The sequence below is a fragment of the Helicoverpa armigera genome, chromosome 21 (assembly GCF_030705265.1).
Source record: "Helicoverpa armigera isolate CAAS_96S chromosome 21, ASM3070526v1, whole genome shotgun sequence".
Taxonomy (NCBI): Eukaryota; Metazoa; Arthropoda; class Insecta; order Lepidoptera; family Noctuidae; genus Helicoverpa; species Helicoverpa armigera.
Window position 1 is genome coordinate 2092961 of NC_087140.1, and position 19765 is coordinate 2112725.

A 19765-nucleotide genomic window follows, 5' to 3' on the forward strand; every position below is an offset into this window, starting at 1 on the left:
CAAGCAGTTAGTATTGAAATGTATGGAACCTAACTCACTTGGCGACGGTTTGGTAACGTCGCCAAATTGGAGGCGTGGCCACGAGCTACAGTTCCCTATGTGGCTTCTGGCTACCGTGGCAACTTGGCGACGTGGCCACAGTAGCCACTATAATGTACACGGTAAAGCGCACCTCCCTCACACAGTCGCCAATGTGGTCGCCAGTCAGCTTGCAATTTCTTGAGCGACGACGTAAACAATTGACTGTCGAGACGCCATGGCCACTCGACTTGGCGACATTTGGATGCCAGAAGTAGCCAGACCTGTGCCGCTGGCGACGTCGCCATGGCGTCCCAGTGAGGTAGAGCTCTAAAAACCTGATTTTGGAAGATTTTGACCGAGATATCAGGATTGATTCTGTTATTGACAATACCAAATATACACGTAATATACACGTAGGCGAAGATGATGATGAAGACACCACCTCCTCAAGCGAATCGGAGTCTGATTAACATTCTGTACGCACATTCAATTCAATGTACTTACTTTATTGCATAGAAATACAGATTGTAACTTTGTAACAAAGAATAAATAAAACGATTTTATTATATGAATATTACCTTTTTTTGGTTTCCACTTAAATAACTAAAATATAAATTTTAAATGATTCCGCCAATTTAAAACGAAAATAATCTTAAAATAATGCGGCGGTTTATTTTGGGGGAACGGTAACGAACTCAGTGTTATGTTGTGCCCATCACTAGTCCTGACTAACTGATAGGTGTCAGGAACGCATTCTCTGAACGGCCGAACTATAGTACCGGTCTAGAACTTACTACCTCTATTAATTATTTATCTTCTTTACCGGTGGTTAGCTGAAACACTGGTACTCAGCTGATTCAAGTCTGACTGAAAACCAACCACTACATAGCTGGGAGAAGACTAGGCAGATGACAACTGTGCCATGACTTACTTATTTTCCTTGAGGCGAAACGTTGCTTCAATATGTGATAGGACTTAGTTTTTTTCTTTGAGGTGAAACGTTTCTTTTTTATGTAACACCCTGTGGTAACTTGTATGCTTGTTCACCTCTTTGGCTTGAACAGTGCATCTTATAAGTACCTGGCGCAAAGTTTTTCATATTTAAACTTAAATATTTCAGCCTTCCAGTAATCAATAGGGAGACTACGACCAGCAGTAGCAGCAGTTCCTTTTTCATCTTACCAAGCTAACGAATATTAACTCGGATTTACACAAACACCTAAAACACACCAACATAAGAAGAAATAGACATAAAAACTGACATTGAACTAGGCCTAAAAACCAGAGCGTGTCAACTAAGTCTTAAAGCAAAGGTTACAACCGTGCGCATTACCGCGTCAATAATACTATACTATTACGTGCTTATGATACTCATTTCAGTGGGAAACTACTCATTTACTTACAAGATTTTTTCCTACATTAGCAAATATGTACTGTTTTAAGGACTTTGCAAAGGTGATTAAGAATTGGCATCATCATCTGCAAAGCCTTTTCCGAACTATGTTAGTGTCGGCTTCCAGTCTAAACCATCTACCAGTGTTTTATAAGGACTGCTTTGCTAACCTCATCAAGCCAATTGCCAGAGCTACCCAATACCCCAATGTAAACAATTTGACATCCTTATCTATTTTAGAAAAAAATAACCTGCGAAGTGCGAGTCGGACTCGCGCACGAAGGATTCCGTAGATACTATTATTAAAAATCACGTTTGTTGTATGGGAACCCCCCAAAATATTTATTTTATTCTAGTTTTCAGTATTTGTTGTTATGGCGGCAACAGAAATACATCATCTGTGAAAATTTCAACTCTCTAACTATGACGGTTCATAAGATACAGCCTGGTGACAGACGGACGGACGGACAGATGGATGGACGGATAGAGGAGCGAAAACAATAGGATCCCGTTTTACCCTCTGGGTTCGGAACCCTAAAAACGATCAACGTGCAAAAATTATCAGGGTGAACATTATACAGGAAAGAAAAAGTCAAAAAGAATCTTCCGATACCGGGAATCGAACCCGAGCCTCCTGGGTGAGAGCCAGGTATCCTAGCCACTAGACCATATCGGATATTGAGAGTGCCATGGAAATACGTAAATAGCTATTACTTATTGTATATTTTTAGTAAGAACTGAAAATTCGATTTAATTCAATAAAAAAAATATTAGGTACCTACAAAGAGTTATTTCTATTTTCTGAGACATTAATACAAATGGATTTTTTATAATGATTTCTGAAGTTATTTAAAAGCACGCGATCTGTTGGTAACAATAAAATTTAGTACACCACTAGTTGTTCAACTGGTTGAACAGTTTCGATGTTGCTAGCGAACGTCGTTTGTTTTTAGTGTTGATGATAAATCATAGATGGCGCTGTTCAGCAGTTCATGACACTACATAAATTGTGCAGTAGGAATATAAAATTTTTCTCATCTATAACCGTATTAGAAACAATTATACCTACACCATTTATTATGATACAAATTACAATTACCTAGCACAAAAGTAACACTTTACTGGAGAATTATTATCTACTTACTTCAAAATATTGTATTCTGGCCCTATTGTTTATATCAAGGATATAAACTGTTATCTATTAATTCTAGTCATATATTGTCTTTTCCTTCTTATCTTAATTCGATTTGGGGTGGCAATACTATAATAACCTTGTAATAAAATATTCTTTTTCTAAATCTAAACCTTTCGCAATCTAATCATAATTAATGTTATGTAATAAGTAATGTTTGATGTGAAATAAATACATAATCTTTCTTGTGCACTCAGAAATCAGAAGTATCAGAATTTTAAGGAACTGTCTAAATAAAAATTGGCAAATATTTGACTACAAAAGTTTATTATGAGGCACAAATAAATACTTAACAACTACATAACAAAATATCTTACGTAAATAACAATAATCTCATACAAGTCCATTACAAACAGTCTATAAGAATATAAACGATTTAAATTCCGGTTCCACAATGTTATCTAGAACGTAGAACTTCATCAAATAATATAGTCATTCCCATGGATTATCATCCAAAGTTTCATTAACCGTTTCTTTCATTTTGTTCATCTTCTTCCTATTCATTCGACTTTCCACTGCTCCTTCGACTATTTCTCCTTTGTTAAAATCTTCAGCTGTTATAATAGGTTTAAAACCTTCATCAACAGTTTTGATTCTATTACTCTGAATTTCTTTAGGCATCTTCAGTTTTTGTTGACGATATGGATAGAAAACGTACTTTACTCCATTCACCATTTTGTATTTCGGATAGTTGTTCGAAGTTCGTCTGTTGCTGTTGATACCTAAAAGCTTGTTCATCCAATAAATATAAGAGTTTTGTAGTACATCAATAATGCTTCTTTTCCTTCGTGATTTGACAGTATTCCCATCGTTTTTTACATGGTTGACATCATTATCTTTGTTAGGTGTTTCAATTTTTTTATTGTTGTATCGAACTACAGGTGCTACATAAGATATTATGGGTTTGTTCTCAATAATTTCTTCTTTTTCACCAAGATCTAGTATGGATCTGCTTTGCCATTGTCCGTTTGCATCGTAACCCCCTCCCCCACCTCCTCCGCCGCCTCCTCCGTAATCTGGTCCACCTGAGTGTAAAAATGGGAGGTTTCATTCTACAATGTTTGGTATGGGCTTAGTTTTTGGTTATACTGGGATTATACCTGCTGGCATCCAGGCGCCACCGCCGCCGCCACCGGTTGCCCATCCCTGTGGGGTTAAGTCGGTCTTATTGTCATGTGCAACTTTATTGTTTACTTTTAATAATAAAAGTTTTCCCCAGTAGAATAAGTATGTTGAGAAAATAATGTTTTACGTTAATTTACAGATTCTTGCTATAAGTAAACTTATAGGCGTTATCAGTTCTTATACTTGTAGTTACTACCACATTACAATATTCAAGGGTATTCTTATTATAGATACGTTCTAGTTTTAATGAGACAATGATTGTCTATTTGACTTACTCCGTCACCTCCACCCCCGCCGCCTCCGCCGCCACCAGCACCTCCTTTTTTCTCTAAGATCTTCATAAGCAGCATCATCTAATAAAAAACACATTCATGCTACAAATCCTTATAATATTGTTAGAGAAAACAAGTTTTGATGAAGACATTTCCAAAAAGCGGTTTTGCTTTCTGATCTGTTCCCGATGTCATTTCCACCCAATTCATATTATACTTTTATCATCCCTATCACTCGTCATACTAACATAAATTCCCTTCTTATTTATGAAACAGATAAACTCTAATAAGAGTATTCAATTGGTTAACAATGTTACCTTAGCCAGCATGAATGACATCATACTGAACATCATGCCTTTGAACGACATCATTCCCATCATACCCATCATGGCTGGGATCATCTGAAAAAATACACTTTCTTTAGTAAAAACAAAGTTAAAATCTCGCACGGTCCTTCTCACAACTTCACAATTTACTCTTCTGCCATTCATTGTTACTATGAAATAAAAAAATATGGCCGGAGTTTGCACTTAACGTTTTTCTGTTTAATTTCAGTTCATCATTGTACGATTTTTAATGCATCACTGTGTGTAGAGCTTTCAAATTGGATCTAATCATTAGCCTCATTTAGGTCACTTGCTTTAAACAAATTATTTGCAGTTATACTCTCACCATCATGAGCTTCATCTTCATGCACATCATGGCCATCATCATCATCTTCTTCTTGCCGAAGCCGTCTCCGCCGCCGCCATCGTGTCCACCTCCCCCACCGCCACCTCCACCCTTACGTTTCTTTCTACCGACGAATTCTTCTGTAATGTTGTAAATTGTATTATCGTTACTGAATCTTATGAATGCTAATAAAGTGTGTTAGTCTTTTTCGTCTTAACTTTTGAACTTATTTAAGTGGGTGCTTAGATAATCCAGAGCTTAAGAAAAGACCAAGTCTATTTTTTATCTGGGTGAAAATACCAATTATATTTAAAATCACATAAACGACTCCCATGTTCTAAAATACCGTTATTCGCTTTTGTATCTACTTTTATGTCGTTCATTTACTGAAATTCAGTATCATTACTATTGGATTTGTTATAGCAATAAGATGCAGAATAGTAGCATGATCTACTGTTGCTGTACTTATTATAGTTTTGGTTCTTAAACTATATATCTAATCCTTTGCCTGTTTTATTAAGAGTTGTCTTATCCTTTGTTTCTAATATTTAAATCATCTTGAATTTAAAACTTACCGTTATTTGGTATCGGTAGAGACGTTTCTCTTCCCAAAGCACTGAATCTGATGATGTGGTTATCAAAGAAATTGTCGATAGCTCTATCGATCATGTGTGTTAGTTCCTCAGAGTTATTTTCTGATAATCGTTCTTCGGTATCTTTATTTTCTTCAAGTTTACTTGTATTCAACTTAACTGAAAAGGTCAAATTAGATTTAATATAATATAAGTAATAAAAATATGTGTTTACTGTGTATCCTGAAATTGTATGAAGACTTTGTTGACCAAGTTCTTGTTGCTGATATCAGATAGTCAGGCGTTTGGTCTAAACAAGATTTAAAAGTCTACTCTAGAACATTATAGACTTTATATATAATAAGAAACAGTAACCGATGATTGTATTGAGGTCTAATTAAGTCAAAAGATTAAAACAAAAATACTAAGATCTACACTTGAAATAAGTTTGATTAATCACGGCCTTTAAATGATTTCAAGCTCGTTAATATTTACGTCCTTTATATTATGCTAAACAAATGAAAACTTACCAAACTTAACATAATCCCCAATCACGGATACCTCACTCAAGTTATTCAACTGTTTCAAATACATCAAAGTTTTCTTTTGCAAACATGGAAACGACATGTGAAGAAAACATTTAGCGTAAACACCATTAAAATTATCATCTGGAGTTTTAACATCTTCATTAATTACATCTTTATCACCGTTATCATTAACTTTGATAAATTTACCATTAACTATGACGATACAAATGAGTGTCACAATGACTCTTCTAAGTTCCATTGTCGGATTACAAATGGAAATCGCGGTATTCAGCTCATAATATTTATTTTCTTTGTTTATAGGATATAAGGTCAAGTGCCATGGTGTTGTCGTGAAAACATGTAATTTTATTGTTAACTATTTATTTAAATAATGTTGCGGTTAAGGGTTTAGAAATGGCTGTGTAAATAAATGTGATGTTCTTGCTATTTCTTTTGGATTGTGAAGTCTTTATTGCTAGGGATGTAGGGTTCATTTTTGCCTGTAAAAAGTTTTGGTAGTGTCAAGCGAATGTGTTTTGTCAGTTAAAACGAAACTACAATATGCATGTAGAAGTTTCTGCTGTTCCCTTATATGATGTTGTAAAAAGTTATGAATCACAAACGAAATGAGATGAACATTCAATCCAATTTTGTAATTTGCCGCTTCTAAATAGGTTACTAATCATATCTTTTTGTTGGAATAAAATAAACAATGAGACACCCGGAAATAGCCTACCTTTCTAATAGTGACCGATTCTTTCAAATTGGGTTCAGTAATTTCAATAAAACACAAAATGTCCTCTTTGAAGTATAAGTTTATTGAGACTATAAAACCTTTACAGATCTTTAAAATACAACAGAAAAGATAAACATAGCTTTCTTAAGTCCAAAAGATTAAATTGCGCATGAAATAGATTAAGCAGCATTTTTCCAGCAGAACATTAGAAAACACTTTTGTGTCATAAACATTATTTATAACAATGTTGGCAATAGTGAAACTTATGATATGTGTTAAAATATCACGCTTGCACTTAATAGTGGTTGGTACAGGTAATATCCATGCTACTATTGTAAAGCTGAAGAGTTTGTGAATGGGCTAATCTCAAGAACCTCTTGAAACTATTGATGTACAAGCACTTTGACATAGGTACTTTCGAATTTATATTATTATGTATATTTATTGATATGCCTTTAATATTAAGTTAAGAGATACCTTGGAGTTAAAAAACAATAAAAAATTGCTACATAAATTATACAGCAACGTTTACAAAAAAAGGTCTATGGTAAATTAAAATAAAGACAATAATGTTAAAATATTTATTTTTACATTTGGTTTAAATATAATATTGTTATACAATACACAGAGTAATAACATACAATATGATAAGTGACATGAATATTTATGTAATATTAAACAAATAATACATAAAATTAATAATACGAAGTATATTTGGTATGATGAAAGCGTAGATTAAATAAAAGCAAAGTATATTAAATAAATATCACAGTTAAATATACTGCTTAAATAAATACGAAGCATAAGATAAATGAAAATAAATAAATAAAATAATGATAAAAGAACAAAACAAAGTAAATAAAAAGAAATAAAATGTTATTTTAAAACGGTGGGAGAAAATAACAATAGAGAAATAGAACTACGAATAATAAATAAATTGAAAGCTAATATGAAGGATGAAAATGTACATATAAATAATAAAATAATAGAGGTAATGAAAAACTTTAACACGCCTACTATGAAACTGCAATAAATAAATAAATAGAAAACAACGACCATTAAAACTAAGCAAATAAATAAACTTACAGCTAAGTTACTTCAGCATTTTCGAATAAATTATTTTACAAATAACATTAATAAATTTTCAATAAATCTTTTGTCAATAATATCTAGTGTTTGTTTTTACAGTTCTATCAAATTACGAAGTAATTTTTTGAGCTTTACTTCCACAGTCGGTCCCCCAAAAACATAGTTTTTAATTTATAATTAGCATCAATAGAGATATTGAAGAAGCAACTAATATTATAAACCCACAAGATCAATCAAATACTGAACAACTCATAACACAAACACCAAATACTACTTCACAAGGAAACAAAATTAACTGGAAGTAGTATCATAAGGCATATAACTATTATAATTCATGTCATAAGCCCTCCTATAACCCCCATGGTGACCATGTTCATGCTCATGATGTTCCTCATGGCTGTGGGAGTGGTGATGAGAAACCTCAGGCTTGGTGATGATCTCGTACGTGGTAGACTTGTGTTCACCATGACCCTTGAGTCCTACGAGGGCAGATAGGAGAAGAGACATGAGAGCTGTCATCAAGGCTTTGCCAGCTAGAAGTGCTAATGCTCCAAGGGCTGCAGCTGCTAAAGTTCCTGGAAATGAAGAAAAAAATGTTAAAATGATGTCTTATTGCAGAGTAAGTCAAAGGTCACTGTAGTGGTTGTAATGTTAAAACTTTGTCATGATCTTGTTAATGTAATTGATTAAAAGTGAGTATGATTTTAATTTACAGATGATTCAGAAGTTTTTTCTAATAAGTGACTTGTATTCTAAGTGGACCAAAATATTTACATCGCCATTCAATTGTGAAATTCTAATCCTTAAGAATTGTATGGCTCCAAAAAAAACACAAACTAAATGTCTGTCTCGAATAAACTTACCCTTCATCATCAAAGCAGCAGCTAAGAGAGCACCGCCGCCGCCGCCTTTTCCTCCTCCCAGCCCACCACCACCACCAGACTTTCTCCCCACAGACTCCTTATCACCCTTCGCCATATCCATAGCCTCCTTCGAAGTCTGAGGATCCAACAGCCGGTATCTCAACGAATGCCCATCCAAATAATCCTGAAGACGGTACAGCAAGAACCTGTTCAGTTTCTCCTCAGGTTTCCCAGGGTACTGCCGAGATAACTCTGCAGCCATCTCCTCAGGACTCGGAGTATTGCCTGTCTGATTCTCCTTCACTATGCTCAATCCTGGTAGGAGGTTCAGCTCATCGCGAGAGCTTAAGTCTTCCAAAAAGGACAGCACATGGATCTTCAAGCATTTTGAGTTCAGCAAACTGTTGCATTCCTTATGCAGAGTTCTCCCAACTCTCTCCGTATTATTTGGCACTTTTTGCACAGCATCAATTATTGCATTAGGATCAGATCCATCGATGGCTGCTTGTGTAACAATCACTAAACTTAGAGTCACTAAAACGGCAATGGATACACTTTTACGATGCATTTTTGTACACGTTTACACTGCACTATTCCTGACAACTATTGACACATTTCTATGGGGGACCGCTGTAGACTGATAGCTTTAATCCGATCGCAAAATGTTTTATACCGACCATGATAACAAAAAGTATAATAAAAACGTAAAAAAGAGCAATGTCGTCGCTTTTTGAACGTTATTGTGTGCAGCACTTTCGTTCAGTAAATAAAAGGTTGTTGTAATGGAAAAGTCGAAAGTGGTTCGACGATTTTCGGTTTCCAATCGATAATCGGCCGTAATTATTGAACGAAATTAGGTAATAGATTTAGTATTCTCCAATCGATAAAACCAATAAAACATTTTGAATCTCACAGATCACGTTCAAAACTATGCATTATGTAAATATAATATCACATAAAATGTATTAAGAATGCAGTTTTTGGTTTCCAAAAGTAGCACACCTTTTATACCTACTATGTCACGACTTCTGTTGATGTCGTTAAAGCAGTTTTGGCAGAATGTCACTATGGTCTGGTGATCACAAATGTAAATACCGGAACGGGTTCAAAGGTCAGATTCCCTAATATCTAAAATATTTCCTAGTCATAATTCTCACAAAGTAGCAACGATTATCAATAAGGGATACCTATGTCCAGCAGTGTATTTTTATGGCTAAGATTTTGATTGTCAACTGGCCAATAATAAGATGGTTTGAATTTGAATGATTATCATCTTAATTACCAAGTCATAGATTGTCAGGTGGCCAAACACCTTTGATGTAGAAGGTATCCCATTTCATAAGATTAATTTCTTCATTATCAAACTCATCAGCTCCGAAAAAACATTTACGGACACAATAGAATTCCACTTTTACTTTCTGGTTTCATGTTACAATTGATCTATAATTACATTTTTTAATCGATCGTCAAAAGTATTGCGTTCATTATAAAAGTAGGTAATATGATATTAGTTGCTTCAATGAGTTTTTGTTGTGTATGGTTCCTGCTGGCCAAGCTTTCAACTTCAGCCTTTTTTAATCGTCCCACTGCTGGGCACAGGCCTCCTCTCACAGAGAGAAGGATTGAGCGTTAACAATCACTCTCGCTCAATTTATTATGATAAAATAATTCATAATTGTCATCTATGGGTAGATTTGAACATCCATATTCCTTTAAGCTCGGTTTTAATTTTTCAGGTTTTCAAACTATACTGTAAAAGGTTATCTGGGCCTAGTAATTATGCTTCACTTCGATTATTTTTTGTCAGAAACCAACTTATTATAAAAAGTGGGCTTGCTAGACCATTAATTTTTGTTCGAGACGATGGCACCTAGTAGGTACCATAAAAAAAGTTTTTTTTTTTATTTCTTGGTTTGTCATGGTGTAGTTTCGATTACAACCGCAGCGTTAACAAGGTAGGGTTTTGTTTGCGGATGTAAATGGTGACCAATTGGTATGGTTTTCTCATTGCTACCTGGTGACCACAGTATTATAATGATGTAAGTATACATCTAATTGTACCCTAACATCATTTGTATTGGTTACATTTCACAGATGTGGTTTAAGTGGTACCTAAAATTATGTTCCTAATTATATTAATGTTTTATTTCATAATACATATTACATTATTACTTTATCGTACATATATACATCTTTACTCTGGTAATCGATTTCATGTAGGTAATACTGATTTTGATATGGTACAGTATTAAAATCATTTGTGTTCTTAACTAGCACTCCATACTTAAGACATAGATGATTAGAAAGATTATGGATAAGAAATAAATATGACAATATAGATCATCTCACCATTCTTTATTGACAGATCTACCTATAATAATCAGAAAGAAAAGATACCTTCGGCTTTCTCTCAGTTTTGTAGAAAAAATACAAAATGCAGCGAAGTTCATCAGCAAAGGAAAGTTGGATTTAGTTTTTTTCTTTGTTTTGTTTTAACAAAGATGAAGGGAATTGCAGATGGGTTCCATGGAAAGCTATGGGTGACAATGTGTTATAGATATAATGATATAATAATAATCTAGAGAAAGTATTGTGTTTTGTTTCTTTATTAAAACATAATCGAGCAGTTTTGTAATTTCTTTTTTATTGAATAACTTTCATTCTTCAAATCATTTTTCTTTCATTTTCTGTACAATCAAATGTCACATTTATATTGTGACATTTATTGAATAAAAAAAGATTGTTTTTTTTTTTCTTTGGAATGCATAATAATGTACAATATTCTAAATAAATACAACTTTAATCTTCTTTCTAAATGCACCTTTTCTTTGAAGTAGATTAAGTGATTGTGGATTCTAGATACAGTGTAGTGTATGTAGTGTTATTTATTTGTATTAAATTAATAGTGTATGGAGAAGACTGACAGAATATGTTTCGAGTATGCTTTATAAGTCAGTTTTTTTTTAACTCATCATCCATATCACAATATTCCTCAATATTCGGAATTTTGATTAAAAAAACTACACCGTCTGAGTCCACAAAGTATTATATGAAACCATCCCATGGTCAAACCATTCCAACTAAGAGCGTAGAAATAAAATAAAGTTTTACAACAAACTCATTTATTTTCTTTTGGTGCTGAAGAACATTTAGTAACAATACATTATTATTATACATATATACATAAGGACAGTTTTATATACACAAATAAAATTAAAATATAAGTACAATACTGAAATTATTATAACACTACATATTTTAATTTATATTGATACCATATAAACATACTAATATCACACAAAATACATAGTCAGAATATTACGATACTAATACATATAATACAAATATAATATACACAGAATAAATATTATTTTATAGGCGGGTAGACGTATCGAGAAATATCATATTTAAAAGTACAAAGAAAATATAAGTAACTATCATAAACAATATTATTAATACATAATAAAAATGTTTAAATAGAATGAAACAAATATTTGTACAATTATTAAATTCTAATACAAATATAAATAAGTAACAATAAAAATTATACAAAAATAAATAACAATACAAATAATACAAAAATAAATATCAGATAAAAGAAAATTACATATTCATAAAACATGAGATTTTACACCTCAAGAAAACAGTGGCCTTATAACTAACAATAAATAATTTCAATAAATAGTGAGTATTTTCATTACGTTCTCATAAATTACAGTTTTTCGAGTCGATATCATTGTCTTATTCTTCCTACGAAATAAATAAACAAACAATACAACAGTCAACAACAAGAGAAACTTAAAAAATAAAAGAAAAAAACAATAAATGAATAAAAACAAAAACAAGTAACAGAAAAAAAACAAAACCGAACAGAAATAACAAAACAACAACTCTACTCAAATAACTACACTCAAATAAATAAATCAATAACTCATTTTCAACGTCTCCTAACGTTTAGATTCCTGCCGTACCCTGAATGGCCGTAGCCTCCCACATCTTCGTGAGCGGTAGAGTGAGAGTGAGAATGACTGTAGATGGGTTTAGAGACGATCTCATACGTGGTAGACTTTTGGCCTCCAGAGAGAGACTTGATACCGATGATGGCAGAGAGAAGGAGTGACATCATGGCTGTCATTAGGGCTTTTCCAGCGAGGAGGGCGAGAGCTCCAAGACCGATTGACATGAGGGTACCTGTGGAAGAAAAGGGGTGGTTAGTTTGTGCTTAATTAGTAATGTCTATTGAATATGTTGATGTCAAAATGTAACAAGAGTCCTTTATAAAATATTGTAAGTAATATCATTTCACGTTTTTAATGTATAGTCATAGTAGAGATAAAGTTATGTCTGAAATAAAAGTTTCTGCAGTGCGTATTTTGGCCATTAAGTAGTTGGTTCTGAAGTCAAAAGATTCAGCAAAAGATTCAGCAAAAGATTCATCTGTGTTAGGTAAAGGGCCAAAAGTTTATAAGATCTCGATAATTGTTAAAATTGATGATTGAATACAGAATTACTGAGAGTGAAACTTACGATGATAATGCATACGATATTTTAGAAACGTAGGTATTTCTGTTATTCTAAGGGCCACTCAAAAACGTGCTTATTAGATAGAAAATAGCAAAACAAAGTCAAAGTCCATTACCGCAACAGATCATTACTCAAATAACTTGACAACTTTTGACTCAAATTACACGTCAAGTGGGTAAAAGTAAAAAAAAGTGGTATATCTCAAATGACAACTAACAATTTTCTCCATGCTCTGATTGGCAACAGTAGAACAATTTCAAAATTGAACAAACTGAATTCTTGACAATGCTTTCGAGTAATTATGACTGAATTGATTGTAGATAAAAATGATGATCATTTAATGATGTAAACTTTCCAGAAAATATACTTTTCTATGTTTATTATCATGATATCTTAATGAAATCTAGATTGCTTTAAGTGAATTAAGTTAGGTAATTATGCAGTTTCAGATTCTTCTCTATCGAACCGACTTCCCTAAGAGGAAGTGGTCTATATGTTCGTTTAACAAGCATATTTTAAGTCTTATAAAGACTGATTAATACCTAAGCTTTATCTACATTATATCTTCACAATAAGAGCTTTTGGCTGAGTGATTTCAATATACAGCTATGAATTCGATGTGCATTGGTTTTTTGACGACAACATTTTGATTTCTTATTTTCTTATGTACTTTTCATCTATTTTGAACAACATTTTTTTTTATTGCAGCCGACCCCAATATAGTTGGAATAAAGGCTCGGGAGATGATGACTTTTTTATTAAATAAATAACTCTTTATAGCACAACACATCAGATGTGTAGTAAAACTGAAGCCACCTAATGCATACGCTAGCATGAAGATGCCCCACTGTGATGGGGAGCAAGTCAGCACAGCCATTAATGCCTTATCCTTAAGAGATCACACTGCGGCACTTTTCAAGAGTAATAGCCCGGACAAGAGCGTGACTGTTAAACATGCATGAGGTTCGATACTCAGGTCATGTAAATTGAGTGCGAAGTTTTTAGTGTTTAGGATGTGGTCAAGAGTCGTTTGAAATATTTCGCAGAATGGAGACTAGACAGTGGGAGAGTTAACCAGCTAAATTATCGATTTATATGTCTTAACAGAAGCGCGATCAAACTATCTCCCATATATAAGATTTGTTGGTTGGGGATCTATAATTTAAGTTAGTTAAAATCGTAATAAAAGTATCTACAAATATAAATGGTTGAAGGTTTGTTTCGGGATACCGAAAGTGTAAAACAAATGAATATCTACAGGCTTCATGGTGGGCAAGTAGGCTTTGTTCTATAATGTACACCTTTGTAAGAATAAGAATACATTACATAAAACTACTGCACGTATTTCAATTACATCATGAAAAAGTATATCAATGAATCCAATTTTGACCAACAAAATGAACTGAATTGAACCTATAAAACTTTTTGCACCAAAGCTTTGCTTTAATTTATTTTACATACATAGTACGTCTACTAGTTCTTTTTATATTACGTAAGTTTTGTAATCAAACTAGAAATTGTATCAGCTAGTGGCGACTTCTAACAATTTGTTCTTATTATCATTGCTCCCCACAATCTTAATGACATTGAAAGTTTTCAATTTCTATAATAATGGTTTGCATTTCAATTCATAGAAATGAATCACATTTTATCCGACTATGTGGAGGAAGGGTTATGACTTCAATGGCTGTTTGTTTTGTCAGTTTTTTTCCACAAAAGCTACATTGATAGATTTTGAGGATAGTTTGTGGATTGTGTTATTTTTTAACGCAAAATCTACTAAATACATATGATACAAATGAAAGTACCCAGATTGGTAGACATGAGCATGAGAAAGACATAGTGTGCTCATTAATCAGATGCAGAAAGTATGATGGTGGAATCACGGGGAACAACTAGTTCAATATATGCAATAAGAAGCAATACTGATAATAACCATAACTTCTCTACATAAGAAAACACTATCAATCACATCGCTATGAAAATCACCATCGCAAGTTTCAGTACAATCGATAAATGATCGATATTCTTTCCATTAAATATCTCGAGTACCGCAAATCGAGACATCGATTGGAACAAAGACAATTACGTTAAGATCTAGTTTATATTTCCTAATGCTTTCACTAGAATGTAGTCTGATTGCATCTGTCTGTCTGTCTTCATCTAGATTAGAAAAAACTGCTAATGCATATTGATTTCCTGCAAGCTTCTGTTATTATTCTAATGGGTTAGCGGCTTTTATTTTGTCAAAGGATATAATGTCTCGGCTTATATTAAAGAATATATGATGTCCTTAATTAATAATGTTTTAGATAAAATCTGCTTTGATAGAATAAGCATTTAAACCGACTTCCCCAAAACAAGGTAGTTCCCAATTCGGATCTTTGTACTATTTCGTCTGTAGTTGATCGATAATTTGGATCTACTTTTTAAACGGATCGCAATTCGATTGATTTTAGTAATCTCACGACCCACAACAATATCCTGATTCACAACGCAATATCCCCAACATTTATCACTTCTACTGACATACCTTTCATCAAAAGTCCGGCAGCTAACAAACCCCCCAGTCCTCCCTTCTTGCCTCCAAGTCCTCCTTTCCCCCTCGCTTCTCCAACCAGAGCCCTGGCTTCTTCAGCAGCATTCTCATCTAACAACTTCAGCTTCACTGTATGGGTGTCCAAGTAGTTCCCAAGCCTATACAGCAGGTATTTGTCCAACCTCTCATCAGGTTTCGAAGGAAAAGACCTGGCCAGCTCAGCAGCAAACTCTTCAACTTTGCTCCCATTTTCTTTACTCGCTTCTTTGACTACACTCACTCCTGGCAAGAGACGAAGTTCCTCCTTCGCACTGAGTTTCTCCAACATCGATATAGCTTCGATCTTCAAACACGTTGGACTAAAAATCCCATTTGTGCAATCCTTCTTCATAGCCCTAGCTGCACTCTCAACATTAGGTTCCGCTAAGTTTTTTGGTGATTCCCCTATTTCTGGATTCGGCAGTGAATATACTGCCGTTATAAAAAATAATATCGATATGAAATGCATGGTGGACGTCTGTATCGACTCGAATGCTGATACACTTTGATAAGCAATTGTTTCGTCCACCTTTTATATGTCTCACATAGATGTATGATTAGTACGGAGTACTCTTGTATCCATTATATTTTCATAGAAGGCTGGCTGCAAAAAGTTCTCATTTGTCACACGAGAATCAACCTTATTCTCTTGTGGTACGGTTGGTTTTGCGCTGTAGTTTTGGCACTCGTAAGGTTTTCGTTTATTATCGCACGCAGTGACTAGAGTAGGCGACCAATGTAAATGTATAGTAATTTTATGGGTTTTTAATATACTAACCACTGTATTACACCTTATACTTTCTTGTCATTTTGGACTTTTTTGAAAGAAAAGATGAGTCCAAGGTCCACGCTGAGATAAATTCGTAAATCGAGCCAGGTAATAATACATTTTTGAAATGTATGTATTCTATATTTTACCTATAGAACAGTTGTTTTATGTTTTTTCAGCAAATTAGATTTCAATCAAACATTCTCCTTTTAATGTTATTCACAGACATAGTTAATTATAACTACAACTCTGAATCAGATTTTTATAAATAGCAACTTTTCTAAAAAAACTAATTAGACATGCGGACATATATTATCTTGAAATTAATACGATTCTTGTACTTAGTTTTATTTTATAACTGCATTTATTTGAAACAGTAACAAGTCTAGACGGTTTTACTTTTAAACTACAAAACCATTGCGAGACAATAAGCAAGGAATTGTAGTTATTTCACTAACTAGACCATAATATCAGAAGCTAAATAAATTATTGAATGAATCACCACGCTGTTGCCTTGTTTTGTGGAATTAAAGCCCAAACCATCTTCAAACAGTCAGTTTTTCAATATTCATCACATACTTTTCCTCTATTTATATCACTTTATCTTTAGGGTCAAAGAAGGCGGGAACTGTGATGCCTCATTATGTAATTTTATCCTGGCAAGGCAAGTCCATTCACGAAAATGTATGAACTGTCAAGGAGACAAGCCACGAACTCCGAGTTACCGATATTCAATTGTCACTTCATCTGTCAAGCCTTTTCCTAAAAACGTTTTAGTTGGCTTTCTGTTTAACTGAATGCAGCTGAGTACGAGTGTTTTGCAAGGAGCGACTATCTGACCTCCTCAACCCAGTTACTTAAGTAACCCTTTGCCCTATAGTAATTTATGTTTAAATCCCATCAATAGCATAAATATATAATTTTGAAAAGACCACTGGACTGAATAAAATATTCGCCCAGATAAGATCCAAAATTGAAATAGTTTTCTCACGGTCGTGTGCTTTTGTAAATACTGTAATGTTATCTCTTAAAGTAATCTTTATATAGCTTCATATTGACTTTTTCTCCGAAATGGTTTTTAGATCAACAACGATTTTCTTCTATTATGAAGGTTGTGGTTAGCACTTTGTTTCTGCATCGATCTATCCTACTTGCATCTGATCTATTCTATTATGTATTCGTATTCATTCTTCTATCTGAAGGTTTTCTGCTTGCGTGAACGCGCTCATCCTGGAACCCACTGAACCGATTTGAATAAATCTCTCAGTGTTAAATAGACGATTTATTGAGGACTGTAGTGTACGCTTCTTCTTCGGGTGCGTTTAGTAGTTCGTACAAATTATTTGCGGGCAATTATATTTTAATTCTTGTTATCTGAATGTCATTTCATTTGCTCTGATGTCCGTGATTAACAAAATTGGACCATTTTCTTTGAATTAATGAAAACAATAAGACATTACGTCCTACCGTATTTTAATAGTTTGAAGACAAATAAGCTGAGTAAATTATTTTGATGATAATAGTATGCCAAATACAGCAAGGCAAAGATTTCAATAAATAATACATAGTATAGTCTTGAAGTAACTAGACTATTTCAGCTAATGGAACTATTGACGTCAGGACGTAGATATAACAGTAACCTGATACAGTTATTTGTCTGGCTATGATCGTAAGGCATTTTAAATTAGAGCAAATGTATATCTTGGGACTTCTACGTTGAATTTGAATGATATCGTATTTATCGTAATTTAACTTTATCGTAATTGAACCCATGGGGTTTTTTGAACAGTCCTCAAGCATTGTTTCTAGATTCATCCACGATTTGAGTTTAAATGCTGATATAATGGGAAGCAGAGATGACAGTTTTTTTTTCAATTCTTATTTTAATTGATACATAATACCTATATCAATTTTTATTTGAAGATTGCATGGGAAGCCGTCAATTTATATAATTTCGTTATTCCTTCCTGTAGTGGCTGTAACTTTGCCTCCATTCAGTCGTTCAACTTCAAGGAATATTTTGAATCCAGAAAGATCAATAATTTGATCTCATAAAACCAATTACGATCTATACGAACAGCCAATGTGACCTCTAATATTAAAATGAAATAAAACCAATACATACCCTTCATCATCATTGCCATAGCCATGAGACCACCCATGCCTCCCTTCTTGCCTCCACCAAGTCCCCCATACTTCCCTCTGCCTTCAGAAATCGCGGTCTTCGCTTCTTCCACAGCATTGTCATCCAACAGCCTCAGCTTCACCGAATGACTGTCCAGGAAGCTCCCAACGTGGAACAGCAGGGATTTATCCAACCTCTCATCAGAATCACCAGACAATGATCTGGCTAAATCCGCAGCCACTGATTCGGAATTAGTTTTACTACTATCCTTCACTAGACTAACACCAGGAATTAAAGACACTTCATCCTTGTTGTTTAGCTTTTCCAAAAACGTGATAGCTCCCATTTTTAAACACGTGGGGCTTAAGAGTCCGTTGGCACAGTCCTTTTTGATTCCGCGAACTTTATCCACTGTTTTCACATCGTCAGGGTTTGGTAGTGCCACAGCACTGGCAATGGTGAATACAATGACGTATTTATACATTTTTTGTGGTATCACACGTCTACTTTGGTCAGTTAGCACTAAAACTGTGATGAACTTGTATATTGTCACCCTTTTATATTTGATGTTTGTGGTCAGATGATTGCTCCCAGTTTGCGTGTGGTTCCGAGTCTGTAACAAGCAAATATTTTTGGTCAGTTCGAAAATCATTTTTGAATTCTTTCACAGCTCTATTATCAAAGCCAGAAGAATCATTTTAGATTGCATGACTGTCAGTTTTAGTTGTACCAGTTGCTATACAAAATTGGTTTTTGTCAGATTTTGGGAGGGTCGTTAGCAAAAGTTAGATCAGTTACTCTAGATCTTTGATGGGGATTAAGTCTCTATGCATTAGCACTATGAGCGGTTTTTGCATAACAGTTTTTTGCAATTGCATCGTTTCATTCACCCGAACGTACGAGTGAATGCAAAAAAATATACTAGCGAGTAGTTCAGTGTGAGTAGTGTTGATTTTGTTTTATTTTTCAGTCTAGATTATAATTTGTAATTTCTAGCCATGCACAATGCTTTTTGAAGTCAGGAATTAAGAGTAATCACTCAGTTTTGCTGTGTCAGTATTTCGTTTTTTCAGCGTCTGGGTCAACTTTGAATATGTAATTTGTACTAGAATGCGAGTATTTTTTAATAAGTACTAGTTTGTAAAACACATACTTAATCTATTTTACCATTTTTGGTTAGTTAAACCCAATGTTTAAAACAGGTGTTGTCTTATGCTCATGTCTGTTATGTGCCAAACCTCAATGCCTTGACTTGAATTTATTTGATATTTCCTGAATAAGTGTAGGTTATCAAAAAAAAACAATCG

The 19765-nt window shown here is 33.9% G+C and overlaps 3 protein-coding genes and 1 non-coding gene across 5 annotated transcripts; all 4 read right to left on the reverse strand.

Annotated features, from left to right (window-relative positions):
- Positions 1-2018: 2018 nt before the first annotated feature.
- Positions 2019-2090, reverse strand: Trnae-cuc (transfer RNA glutamic acid (anticodon CUC)). Its single transcript has one exon. It is a non-coding gene; the product is annotated as a tRNA-Glu (tRNA).
- Positions 2091-3038: 948 nt separating this feature from the next.
- On the reverse strand, positions 3039-4081 carry LOC126056377 (uncharacterized). The gene is made up of 3 exons (XM_049849065.2): positions 4007-4081; positions 3707-3752; positions 3039-3631 (listed from the first exon to the last, which is right to left on the reverse strand). Exons 1-3 carry the CDS (start codon positions 4079-4081, stop codon positions 3039-3041), a joined length of 714 nt encoding a protein of 237 aa, XP_049705022.2.
- Positions 4082-7480: 3399 nt separating this feature from the next.
- Positions 7481-9098, reverse strand: LOC135118377 (uncharacterized). Its single transcript, XM_064040220.1, has 2 exons — positions 8463-9098; positions 7481-8174 (listed from the first exon to the last, which is right to left on the reverse strand). Exons 1-2 carry the CDS (start codon positions 9028-9030, stop codon positions 7891-7893), a joined length of 852 nt encoding a protein of 283 aa, XP_063896290.1. The 5' UTR covers positions 9031-9098; the 3' UTR covers positions 7481-7890.
- A 2705-nt stretch (positions 9099-11803) lies between these two features.
- LOC110375937 (uncharacterized) lies at positions 11804-19000 on the reverse strand. Of its 2 annotated transcripts, none has more exons than XM_021334240.3 (2): positions 15520-16159; positions 11804-12653 (listed from the first exon to the last, which is right to left on the reverse strand). In XM_021334240.3, the coding sequence occupies exons 1-2, from the start codon at positions 16031-16033 to the stop codon at positions 12400-12402; spliced, it is 768 nt and encodes a 255-aa protein (XP_021189915.2). In that variant the 5' UTR covers positions 16034-16159; the 3' UTR covers positions 11804-12399. The 2 variants fall into 2 exon arrangements, with proteins under 2 accessions (XP_021189915.2, XP_049704968.2); XM_049849011.2 differs by lacking the exon at positions 15520-16159 and adding an exon at positions 18459-19000 and having other exon boundaries at positions 11819-12653.
- Positions 19001-19765: the final 765 nt, after the last annotated feature.